The following is a 13,054-nucleotide window of genomic DNA, read 5'->3' on the forward strand; positions in this document are numbered from 1 at the left end:
TTATTCTACATGCACACTGGGCTCTGCTGTTATAGCACATGTGGCTGAGGGCCTACTGCGTGCCTGGTTGTCCTGGCGACACAAAGATGTCCCTCAGCCTGAAGCTAGAGCAGGGTTTTCTTTCTCTTGCCATCCTCCTGGGCTACCTGCAGTTTCTCTTTTTGTTCCTTCATTCCATCCCCGTGTGTGCTTTGATGCTCTTGTCACTGCTGGATGGCTGTCTCCCTACTGCCCATGCATCCCTTACACCCAAATGCCAACCCTGGGAGCTGAAGGCTTCACGTGAGCACGGCCACAGACACTAAATGTGATCAGGAGTCCGTGGCCTCCAGCTGGATCTCAGAACGCACTGTGACCATCACCGCCAGGCTGTCCCTGGGGAGCCTGTCTTTAGGTCTCTTATCTCGGTGGCCTTGGGACCCTGGGGAAAGCAGATAGATGCCAGGCTCATTCCCAAGCGCAGAGTTTCAACCCTCGCCTCTTAGGGTCATGGCCAGAGCCAGGTGTGGATGGGGAGAGAAAGCTTCTGGGGCTTGGCCAGCACCTGTCTGTAGGTTCTGTTTTCCCTTCTAAAAGCTGAGCTGTTGGGAAGTGTTGCCATGGAGTTGAGGGCCTGGGTGAGGGACACACCCCCTTCCCATCCCTCCATATCAAACTCTTCTGCCTCCACTCTACCTCTAAAAGCAGCAGCAGCATCCTATCTCTCCCTTGGGACATGGGGGGCTCCTGTGTGTTTCCCAAGGGCCTCCAGATGTGTGTAGGTACGTGTTTGTGCACGGGTGTGTGTGTCAGTGTGTTCGGTGTGTGTGCAAGTACATGCGTGTGTGTGTGTGCGTGCGCGTGCATGCATGCATGTGAGTGGAGGGAGGGAGAGTGCGTGTGCACACGTGTGCACGTGTGTGTGAGTGTGTGTGTGTGTGAGTGTGCGTGTGAGTGTACATGCTCACACTTGCTCAGACACTGGAGTTCGGGAGTACAGTAGGCCCCTTGATGGCCTGAGCAGCACAGAGTGGTGTGACAACCCTGGCAGCAACAGGGACCCTCCAGGCCACACATGGGCAGGCATGTGACCTTCAGCAGGGGGCTGAGGAGGAGGAGAGGGAGTCTCCTGGGTGCCTGGGAAGCTCTGAGCACCCCACCCCCACCAGAAGAGATACTGCCCTAGTAGCCTAGGCCACCAGGGTGGGAAGTAGGAAACAGCCCTTTGAGCTGTCTGTAAGTCTAGCCCTCTTGGGAGGAAGCAAGAAGTCAGTTCCTAATGAATGAAGCCTTTCAAGTCATGTCCAATTCCTGCCTTTCTCTCAGGCAAGGTCATCTGGGATCTGAAAACCGTGGCAGGGTTCCCACCTTCCAGGCAGGGGATTCGGGGCCACGTGCTGCCTGGTAGGGAAGCCAGCTGTCCTGCTGGGTGGGCTTATTGATTATTGATCTGGTGAATCACCATGACTGGGTTTATTTGCTTTGCATTTTCATGTCACTCTCTGTCACTGGAGGCACTCAGGGCAGGAACCTAGAGGCAGGCGCTGATGCAGAGGCTGTGGAGGAGTGCTGCTCACTACCTTTCTTACCATTGCTTGCTTTCTTGTAGAACCCAGGGCCAGCAGCCCAGGGATGGCACCATGGCACCACCCACAGTGGGCCAGGCCCTCCTCTAGCAATCACTAATTAAGCAAATGCCTTGCACAGGCTTGCCTGTAGCCTGATCTTACTGAGGCATTTTTCTCAGTTGAGGTTCCCTCCTCTCAGATGACTTTAGCTTGTGTCAGGTTGACATAAAACTACCCGGCAAAGCACAAGCTGTGATCCCAGAAACATATCTGTAAGGCCATCTTGCAGAGAAGAAAAAAAACCAAGACATGCTTTTTATAACAGTCAACTAAAATTGGGGGGGGGCACCTCTAGTCTTATCAGCTCTGCCCAGAGGAGAGGCCCTCACATATGACAAGGGGAAGGCTTCTCCGCTGTGGACAGTGATTACCGTGTTGTTGTTTTTTTGTTTTTTTGTTTTTTGTTTTTGTTTGTTTGTTTGTTTGGTTTGGTTTTTCGAGACAGGGTTTCTCTGTGTAGCCTTGGCTGTCCTGGACTCACTTTGTAGACCAGGCTGGCCTCGAACTCACAGCGATCCGCCTGCCTCTGCATCCCAAGTGCTGGGATTAAAGGAGTGCGCCACCACACCCTACCGTGTTGTTTTTATACAGCTGGGAGTTCTGGGGATATGGGAAGGTCTCGCCCAGTTGGGACACAACTCTGTTCTTTCTTGACATTCTAGAAAATTCCACGGCCAGTGTGAGCGAGGCAGAGAGGAAGGCCCAGGTGTACTACCGTGCATGTATGAACGAGACTAGGATCGAGGAGCTTCGGGCCAAGCCCCTGATGGAGCTGATTGAGAAGGTGGGTGCTCAGGTTGGACATCCACGGCCTCCCTCTGCTCAGCCGCCCACCTCTGGCCTCTGCCCCAGCTCTCAGTTGCCTCACACCTCCAGCCACCACACCCAGCTGGAATGCCAAGCCCATCTGTCTGCTGAGGGTGTTAGGGTTGCCTGAGCATGTGTGTGCATGGCTCCGCGTGGGTGGATCTGTCTGTGTGGATGGTCTAGGGTGTGCATCTGCAGCTGCTGGGGAGATGAGTGTGTTAGGTCTAGGTGGGGGCAGGGACCATATTGACTGTCCCTTCTCTGCTGCTGTTTTGGTCTTGCGTGTGCTGGACCAGAAGCAGTCTAGACTCTTGGGTCAGAAATAGCTCTCTGCAGGAGGAGGAACTTGCTGATTACTAATAAGTTGTTCATCCATTTTTTTCTTTGCTCTGTGTGTGTGTGTGTGTGTGTGTGTGTGTGTGTGTGTGTGTGTGTGTGTGTGTGTGTTTGGGGGCGGGGGTTCACATAGCCCAGGCTGGCCTCAAACTACCTATCTAGCCAAGGGTGCTCTTGAACTTCTGATCCTGTTGCCTTGACCTGCTGAATGCTGAAACTACAGGCATGTGCCACTATGCCCGCTTCATGCAGTGCAGGAGACTGAACCCAGGACATTGTGCAATCTGTCCCAGGACATTGTGCAATCTGTCAACCGAGCTGCATCACTAGTCTCACGCCCCCAAGCCAGTCCATCCCGAGCACATTTGCAGTCTTGGGCTGACCTCCAAGGAGGGCTGCCCAAGGCTAGCCAGGCTTTCTGGTGCCGACAGAGGTGGCTGGGAATGTTTTCCAGCTATTCTTGCTCCCTCACAGATTTTGCCTCTCAGCTCACCTTGGGGGAGGTCTTGTAGCATGGTTGGCGACCCTGGGGCAGTATCCGTCCCTCCTTCCTCTCTTGCTTAGGTCCCATGTGCCAAGCTAGGAAAAACCAAGGGCAGAGTGTCTGTACACTTGTGTATTTGGGCGTATGGTGGCCAGAAGAGGACAGCAGGTGTTCTGCTCTGTCACTCACTTCCTTATTTCCGTGAGACAGGGTGTCCACACTGATTGGGGAGTGAGGCTGATAGCCAGCAAGCCCCGTTGCCCCCTCCCACACATACACAGTCCTCCCATTTGCTACAGCACTGGCCTCATAAGCATGCATGAGGCTGCACCCAGCTTTTATTGTGGGTGCTGTAAAATTAAACTTCGGCTTCTATGTTTCCAGGGCAAACGCTTATTACCCGTTTGCAAGACAAGATGCCCATGGCTTCTCAGCCTTTTTCAAAATAAGGAGCCTTTTCCCCATAGACACCTTTGGAATCACATTTTAGTAGCACACAGGTGACTCAGGAAACTGTGTCTATGGCAGAGTCTCAGCCCATCTCCATCCCAGCCACGTGGGAGCGCAGCCTTATATACTCTTAGCACACTTAAGGATAAGTGGCTGGATGTGGTGGCACACGCCTTTAATCCCAGCACTCGGGAGGCAGAAGCAGATGGATCTCTGTGAGATCGAGGCCATCCTGGTTACACAGTGAGTTCCAGGACAGCCAGGGCTACACAAATAAACCCTGTCCTGGGGAAAAAAGGTCAGAGGACTGACGGCTCCAGGGGCATAGAGCATGTGGCTCTGTGATTTGCACAGGGCCCTCACATCATCTCACCACAGGCTCACACCCGTGCACAGATGCGCACACACCACCACCGCTGCCTGCTCTCCCCCCACAGCTCGGAGGCTGGAATATCACAGGACCATGGGCCAAGGACAACTTCCAGGACACGCTGCAGGCGGTCACGGCTCAGTACCGCACCTCACCCTTCTTCTCCGTCTATGTCAGTGCCGACTCCAAGAACTCCAACAGCAACGTGATCCAGGTGGGCTGCAGTGATGTGCACTCCCGGATGTGGCTGGGGACACCCCCTACTCCCCTGCCTCAGCCCCTGGCCTTTGTGACTCTGCTTGGAATGGGTTGGAGTCCGTCATCTCTCCCCACTTTGACTTCACCCAGCCATGCCACCCACTTGCTGTGTGACCTTAGGCAAGTGGCTCAGCCTCTCTGAACTGTAATTTCCTAGTCAGCCACATGCACTATAAGTCCTACCTGTGATGAGGGATATCAGGATGGGACCAGAAGGCTTCTGTGGTTCTGGAATGTTCCTCTCCTCCCTGCCCCAGTCTCAGAAGGCTCTTTCCCACCATTGTCTCCACAAGTTCCTGTTCTAGTTCTTCAGGGTGGCTGCCATTCCCCTTAGAGTCTAGAGGAAGAACCAGAGGATCAGAAAGGTTTAGTAACTTCACCATGCTCACACAGCTTGGGGTAGCTCGAACCATGTGGACAGTGTTGGGTGAAATCATGTTTTACCTAGGTCAGGGGTTGTCTAAAGAGGTTTCCTCAGCCCTTCAGAAGAACTCAAGTCCCTGCGGATAGGTGCCTGTCCTATCCTTGGTCTCCCTGGGTGGATGTGGTGGTGATGATGGTGGTAGCTGCCAGCTCTTCCTCCTGTTCCTGCTGTTACCTGCCCCAGGGCAGGTGGTAGCCAAGCAGGGGACCTCCCTCTCACCCCAAGTCCCTCTGCAGGTGGACCAATCCGGCCTCGGCTTGCCCTCTCGAGACTATTACCTGAACAAGACAGAAAATGAGAAGGTGAGCTTGCCCGGCCTGCCCAGCACACCTGGGCAGCTGCACAAACTGGCCTTTTATGGAGAGCTGAGTCTCCTGAAGGCTGACAGGCAGTCATGGTGGGGAGGGGTGCCCCCAAACCTCCCGAATCACGGTCAAGCGTTGCAGACATGAGGGACATCATTTATCCCTTCTCTAAAGAAGACGGTGGTGGCAGCCACCACTGTTTGTAGGTCCTCAGCCTTCTGTGGGCTTCTGTCAAGCTGATAGGACTGTCACCTTGCCCTATAAGACTCAGAGACACGCCAGGCGCATGCCCTTAATCCCAGCACTTGGGAGGCAGAGGCAGGCAAATCAGATCACTATGAATTTGAGGCCAGCCTGGTCTACAAAGCAAGTCCAAGACAGCTAAGGCTAACACAGAGAGACCCTGTCTCAAAAAGAAAAAACAAAAGACTCAGAGACACTCTGTGACTGACTGCTCACCATCACACAGCCATTAAGTATGAGGCCAATGCTGCCACACCTGGAGCCAGCTCCTCCAGAACCTTCTATGCCTGCAATGCCCTTGGGGAAACCTGGCCTGAGGCTCACACATGTGTCCTTCCCTTAGTCCACCTGTGCCTACTCGGCACTGGAGGCTGGGGAGATGGTCCCCAAGGACCTGGGTGGAGGAGAGGCAAAGCTTGCTTGACTGATACCCAGCTGGAGGCTCAGCCTCACACTGTTAGCAGAGGGACAGCTGAAGCACATTAGCATAGGGGCTTAACTCGGGTGGGGACACACAGTGGCAGGTGGCTTGGAGCAGGCATGATGACAGAATAAAAACTGAGCCAGTGAGATGGCTTAGCAGGCAAAGAGGTTTGCCATGCAAACTGGGTGACATTACTTTGATCTCCAGAACCCGCATAAAGTGGAAAGGAGAGCTGAGTCCAAAAAGCTGTCCTCTGACCTCTCCATATACACCATGGCGCATGCACTCTCCAGTACACACACACACACCACACACACACACACACACACACACACATACACCATGCATGTATGAATGCACGCACAGCAGGGTGTCCCGCCCCAGGACCTGTAGAAGCACTTCAGTTCAGTCCTGAGGACCATGGGGAGCCAGCAGGCAGGCAGCATCAAACTCAAAGCTGCGTTTCAGAAGCTGGGCTTGGTGGCACATGCCTATAACTCCAGCATTTGGGAGACTGAGACAGGAGGATTGCCACGAGTTCCAGGGCAGCCTAGGCTACATACTAAAACCTTATCTGAAAAGTAGAAAAGCAAGCCAGGCATACATTTTAGGGGAGGCGGGTGGATCTCTGTGAGTGCAAGGTCAGCCAGGGCTACACAGTGATAGCCTTTCTCAGTTCAATTAAATGTGGGTTTTCTGGGTGGGTCAGGCCTCCCCTTGGCTGTGTGTGCTGCCTGCAGCCCGTCCTGCCCTCTAGCACAGAGGACAGCAGGTGGCTGCCACCAACAGTGCTCGGTCCCACAGGTACTGACTGGATACCTCAGCTACATGGTACAGCTGGGGAAGCTGCTAGGCGGTGGGGACGAGGACTCCATCCGGTCCCAGATGCAGATGATCCTGGACTTCGAGACAGCGCTGGCCAACATCACCATCCCCCAGGAGAAGCGTCGGGATGAGGAGCTCATCTACCACAAAGTGACGGCCGCCGAGCTGCAGGTAAGCGGAAGGCTCCCCACACGTCAGGGGCTGGGCCTTCAGCAAACCCGAGCTTCAGACCCACCTTAGGGCATCCTCGGAGTGGGCTGATGAAGGAGGGTGTTGATGTGCTTGGTCACAGGTGGAAAGGCTGATCCTCAGGGAGGGACCTAGGATGCTGAATGGAGGCTGCTGAGTTGTTTGCCTGGAGGCTGTGCTGGTGACCACAGCTCCCACGCTAGGATGGTCTCATTCTCTCATCTACTGTTTGCCCCGTCTGCTGCAGATCTGTGGATGATGATGTTTCCCTTTTCTTTTTTTTAAGTGAACAACTCCTACGTAGTTTGTTTTACATTATTATTTTAGATAGGGTATTATGCACTACAGGTCACCTTTGAACTCACATGATGTAGCCAAGGATGGTCTTGAACTTCAGACTCTCCTGCCTCTATCTCTAAATGATGAGATGTGTGTCACTTTTTGTGGGTTTTTTGTTTGTTTGTTTTGTTGTGTGGGTTGATTTGTGTGTGTGTGTGTGTGTGTGTGTGTGTGTGTGTGTGTTTTGTCCTGTTTTGTTTTGAGACAGGGTTTCTCTGCGTTGTCCTGGATGTCCTGAAACTCTGTATATATAGACCAGGGTGGCCTCAAACTCAGAGATCCACATGCCTCTACCTCCAGTCTCTGGGATTAAATGCACGTGCCCCCACCACCTGGCTCACTTTATTTTTAATGGGGTGCTTCTTGGGATGAACCCAGGGTTTCCTGCTTGCTAGGCGAGTATTCAACCAACTGAGCTACATCCCTAGCCTTTCTCTGCAGGGCAACCAAGTGACATGGGTAGGGCCTAAGAGCTCCTAAGTGGCAGAGGAGCTGGCTGAGACTCAGGCTTGGCTCCCTGGAGCTCTGCTCCTGACTGTGACACACTCTTGGGTTGTAACTGCCCCCCTGGACCTGTACTTTCTCTTGATTGGTGTGACCGGAGATAGAGCTTTTACAGTGCCTCTGTCACTCTTGTCACTCCTGTCCTAGGCTGCCCCCTGGTGGCTGCTTGGGCTGCAGGGCTCCTCAGTTGATGGGCTGCTGGTTCCTCGTTTTTGTTTGTTTGTTTTAATTTAATTTTATTTTATTTTTGGTTTTTTGAGACAGGGTTTCTCTGTGTAGTCTTGGCTGTCCTGGACTCACTTTATAGACCAGGCTGGCCTTGAACTCACAGTGATCTGCCTCTGTCTCCCAAGTGCTGGGATTAAAGGCGTGCTTCCCTTTGGTCAGAATTGCTGTCCAGCCTTGTCTTAGGCGCCCCCAAGGGGAGAGGGACCTCTCTCAGGTGACATTGTTGACTGAGCCATGTGCTTGCCCCAGGAAGGACTGTCTCTGTCAAAGTTTCACCATCATGTTTTCATGGTCATCCCATCTGGGCAGCCAGCTTTTATATGTCCATCCCTTCTTCAGAAGGGATGCTACATTTTACATCTTCCTTCCTTCCTTTTTGGTTTTTGGTTTTGTTTTTTGTTTTTTTTTTTTAAGATTTATATATTTATTATACAATGTGATGCCTGCACGTATGCCAGAGAGGATATCAGATCTCATAGATGGTTGTGAGTCACCATGTGGTTGCTGGGAATTGAACTCAGGACCTTTGGAAGAGCAGTCGGTACTCCTAACTTCTGAGCCATCTCTCCAGCCCCTGGTTTTTGGTTTTTTGAGGCAGGGTTTCCTGGAACTCATTCTGTAGACCAGGCTGGCCTTGAACTCACAGAGATCTGCCTGCCTCTGCCTCAGCCGTGCCTGGTTCATGTTCCTTCCTTGAGGTGCACATGGGCTTGCTGTCCCGTGCTTCCCAGCTAGCAGCCCATGAGGAACCAGTGCTTGTCTATCTGCGAAAGGCTTTGGGGAGGAGAAGCTGGGGCCTAGGCCTGGGCAGGAAAGGCTAGGGACTCAGGTCTAATGGTTGCCACACTAAAGCCAGGCCCTAAGAGTCCCAGGAGGAGCCACAGCCCACTCAGGCCTTCCGCAGCTGCCAGCTGCCTGCAGGTTCCCAGGAGATATGGTGCCTGGCCGGTTGTTATAGAGACAGGTAGTCTGTATCAGGCACCATCTGGCACTGTTTTCCACTCTGAGGCTAAAAGGTTGAGGGAGGTGTTGTTTGCACGGCACAATTTGGTTTGTTCTAGCCTTGCAGGTCTTACCATGGTGGCCTCACAGTAGTCTGATGCTGAAATTGATGCCCAGAATGGTATAGGGCACAGTGCTCACCAGAGTCTGAACCCCACCTGTACTTTTGAGTTATTCTTCCGCAGAGTAAGGGGAAAGAGAGAAGATTGGTTCTGCATACGCTGCTCCTCCATGCTCCGGTGGGAGGGTCCCTTCAGAGTCAGCGGCCTACGAGTGCTGGCCAGCGCTTGGCCTCAGAACATGCCACCACCTTACCCATCTCAAGCCATGTGTGAACCTGAGGCAGGTCACATGACTCCATTCCTTGAGACTCAGTCTCCTTCCTAGTCAAGAAGCACATGACCCTGCCGGGCGTGGTGGCGCACGCCTTTAATCCCAGCACTCGGGAGGCAGAGGCAGGCGGATCGCTGTGAGTTCGAGGCCAGCCTGGTCTACAAAGTGAGTCCAGGATGGCCAAGGCTACACAGAGAAACCCTGTCTCGAAAACCAAAAAAAAAAAAAAAAAGAAAAGAAAAGAAAGAAAGAAAGAAAGAAAGAAAGAAAGAAAGAAAGAAGCACATGACCCCATGCTCTGAGCCCCGCTCTGGGCCGGAACACAGAGGTGAATGGGGGCTATGGCCCCTGCCTGCCCAAGGGACAGCGATTGTCCCCTTTAACTCTCAGGGTCTTTGGAGAACAGCTACTAGGAAATGTTAGCCATCCAAATGGGCAGATGTGCAGGTCCAAGGAAACATGTCTCACTTTAGGGATGCCCTGAACCCCATGAGGCTGGACTAAGCCTCTCTACCCACCCGCCCATGGGATATGGTGAGCATGTGCAATACAGATGCTTGCTCTTTGTGACTAGCAATGCCACCTGGGGATGCGTGTGTGTGTGTCCCACATACACGCACTAAAATAATGACAATTAATTTAGCGCAGAGCATCTTCTTTGATATCTGAAGACTTAACTTTCTTTCCAAACTCTGGGTGAATAAAAGCACAGCCAGCTCCATCATGTGGTTCTCGGCTAGCCCTGCTGCTGTACTGCATGGCTGCAGGCTAGCCCGGAGTAGAGGCTGAATCCGGTGCCGTGAATCAGATGCCCAGTGTTGTGGTTCTCGGCTAGCCCTGCTGCTGTACTGCATGGCTGCAGGCTAGCCCAGAGTAGAGGCTGAATCCGGTGCCGTGAATCAGATGCCCAGCGTTGTTTCCCCGGTCTCTTTTCCCTTCCTTCATAGGAGCTTCTGTGTCAAAGGTTGCTGAGGCGTGAGCTCCGTCCTCTCCCTGTTTCCCCTTTGGGCATGGAGTCTTAGCGCATCTTCTCTTTGTTCTGTTTTATTTCCAGTGCTGGGAACTGAAGCCAGAGCTCTGCACATCTAGGCGACTGTTCCGCCACTGAGCTACACCCCAGTCTTAGTCTATTTTTTTTAAAGATTTATTCTTATTATTTTTAAATTGTGTATATTATGGGTATGTCCCCTTGAATCTGCATATGTGTGCAGTGCCCTCAGAGTCCAGAAGAGGGTGCTGTGGCCCACTGAGACCCCTCTCCAGACCCATCTATTTATATAGCTAGCACAGGCTGGCCTCAAACTACATAGCAGAGCTTGCTATGGAGACCAGGCTGACCTTAAACTCACAGACATCCACTTACTTGTTTCTGCCTCCCAAGTGCTGGGCTTATCATCATGCCCACCCATGGCTAGCTATACAATGTCTTTTCACCAAATTTATCCTTTCTTCTCCCTAACTCCTATCGGGTCTGTTGCCGCTGCTGACATCATCGTCATCTTCATCTTTTTCTTCTTCCTCCTCCTCCTCCCATCGTGTCCAATTTGTGCTGCCCATGTACTCATAGGTATGGACCATCCACTGCAACATGGCCGACCTAGGTCAAATCCTTCAAGAAAACTGACTCCCTCTTCCAGAAGCCTTAACTATCTGTAACTCCCGAGCTAGGGGTGGGGCTTGGGTGCCCCTCTCCCTCCATTGCTGGAATGCTGATGCCTTGATCTTGTACTGGCAGCCATGGCTTCAGTGAGTTTGTGAGTTCCCTGTCCTGTCGTGTCCCAGAGGACACTGGTTTTGCCCCTGCACAACTTCAAGCCCTAAATGAGATAGACGTCCATATCACACCTTCAGCCTTGGTAATTTTGAGACAGGGTCTTACATAGCACAGGCTGGCCTCAAACTCATGATCCTCCTAGCCTGACCTCCCCAGTGCCAGGATTGGAGATGGGCACCACTCTGCGGCTCTCTCTCACTTCCCAAGCCTCTTTGAGTTGGTTGGTACCCGGCAGGGACCCTTGGCTTCCAGTGTGGAAAATAGAGCTCATTGGTGTCCTCAGGGGGACTGAGTCACAGCAGAGTGTCCCAGTTGACTAAAACAGCCGTCTCCATGGAAACGTGTTAAGTTAGGAATCTGAGGCAATCGAGGCTGGAAATTTGAAAATCCTAGTGTCCACACACAGCTCCTCAGCTCACAGCCATGGCACGTCCCAGCGGGAACATCTGCTCACCCTATAGGAACAGCTTGTGTAGAGTCCATGGTGACTTTCATCACTGACGTCTCTGTCGGAGAGCATTCCGGTGACACGTGGTTCTCACCAATTATGTGAGCGGTGACATTTGTAAATGTATCCGTTTCCCCGGTTCCTTGCCAGAGGATCTTGCCATCAGGTGGCTCCGACTGATCCCTGTTAAGATCTGACAAGTGCACCAAGCCACCGAAAGGCAGAGGATCTGTCAGGAGGAGAGCGGGGAGGACAAGGCAGGAGACAAAGATGCTTGGTATATGACAGGCCATTTCCAGAGGATGGAGCAGGCACCTGTGTTAGAGAAAGGCTGTGAAGTGGCTCTGAGTCTGTGCTCTGGTTCCTGGTGGGGACTCCCATCAGGTCTGCTCACTCGCAGCTCACATCTCTCTTGCTCTGGGCAGCAGGAATGTACTGTGACACACTGGCTGCCTGCCCACTGCGCTGTTCAGTTTCCAGCCCAGTACAGTCAGCCTTGGGAACACTCAACCATCAATGGCACAAATCAACCCCTTGCTGCGGAATGGCTCGCAGCGTTAACCAGCTCCCACTGGTGCCTTTGGGAGCCGGACACACCCTCAGTTTCATCTCTGCCTTCTCAGCTCTCTCCTGCAGTAGCTGAGATGCTCTTTGAAGCCCAGAAACAGCGTCCTAGGGCTGTAGCCCTTGTGCTTAGTGTGTGGGAGGCTCATTTCAACCACCAACACTGCCAACAAGCAAATAACCCAGAAGTGTGACGGAACACCGCTGTGTAGGTCTATACAGGCTTCAGCTGACATGTGACCTTAGGAAAGCTACCCTTCCCCTTGTACAGAGTCACCTAATAAGTGGAGGGTCTTAGGGCTGACCTCCATTCTCCCTGAGGACAGGCTGTGTGCTGCTTGAGTTTTTCCAAAAGAGGGGTTTTATAGCACTTTCTCGCTTTCTTTCTTCCTTCCTTTTTTCTTTGTTTTGGTTTTTCTTTTTTCTTTCTTTTTTTTTTTTTTTTTTTTTTTTTTTTTTTTTTTTTGGTTTTTCAAGACAGGGTTTCTCTGTGTAGCCTTGGCCATCCTGGACTCACTTTGTAGACCAGGCTGGCCTCGAACTCACAGCGATCTGCCTGCCTCTGCCTCCCGAGTGCTGGGATTAAAGGCGTGCGCCACCACGCCCGGCCTGTTTTGGTTTTTCAAGACAGGGTTTCTCTGTGTAGCTTAACTGTCCTGGACTCACTCTGTAGACCAGGCTAGCCTCGAACTCACAGAGATCCACCTGCCTCCACTTCCCAAGTGCTGGAATTAAAGGCATGTGCCACCACCCCCCAGCCTCACTTCATTTCTTTGCTTGACATTTTCTACTTCTTTAAGGGAAATGAGAACAGAATTTAACATTCCTCAGGGCCAGGGCCACTCTGAGACAGAACACAAATGATGATTGGAGTGGCTGCCATCGATGGCTCAGTAGCTAAAAGCCATGATGCATTGCTGTAGACGGGCATCTTTGCTGAAACACAGTCTCTGTAGCCCTGAAAGACCTCAAGTTCTGAAAAGTAGCGTACTAAAAATAACAGGACATGTGGATGCCATGGGGCTGGGGCTGCCCATTCCAAAATTGTGCAACCCAGCTTGGGGACACTGTGCTAAGTTAGGACAGGAAGCTACAAAAGGGCAAGCTTTGGGGGTTGGGGGGTGAGGAGGGCAGCTCAGT

The 13,054-nt window shown here is 52.4% G+C and overlaps 1 protein-coding gene across 1 annotated transcript in view; it reads left to right on the forward strand.

Annotated features, from left to right (window-relative positions):
- Window positions 1-13,054, forward strand: part of Ece1 (endothelin converting enzyme 1) — a 59,330-nt gene that overhangs the window by 20,837 nt on the left and 25,439 nt on the right. Inside the window, exons 5-8 of the mRNA XM_051171490.1 lie at window positions 2,270-2,391; window positions 4,122-4,268; window positions 4,973-5,038; window positions 6,513-6,704. Coding sequence (XP_051027447.1) covers window positions 2,270-2,391; window positions 4,122-4,268; window positions 4,973-5,038; window positions 6,513-6,704 — 527 coding nt within the window. The remainder of the gene's footprint in view (window positions 1-2,269; window positions 2,392-4,121; window positions 4,269-4,972; window positions 5,039-6,512; window positions 6,705-13,054) is intronic.

The sequence above is a fragment of the Acomys russatus genome, chromosome 29 (assembly GCF_903995435.1).
Source record: "Acomys russatus chromosome 29, mAcoRus1.1, whole genome shotgun sequence".
Taxonomy (NCBI): Eukaryota; Metazoa; Chordata; class Mammalia; order Rodentia; family Muridae; genus Acomys; species Acomys russatus.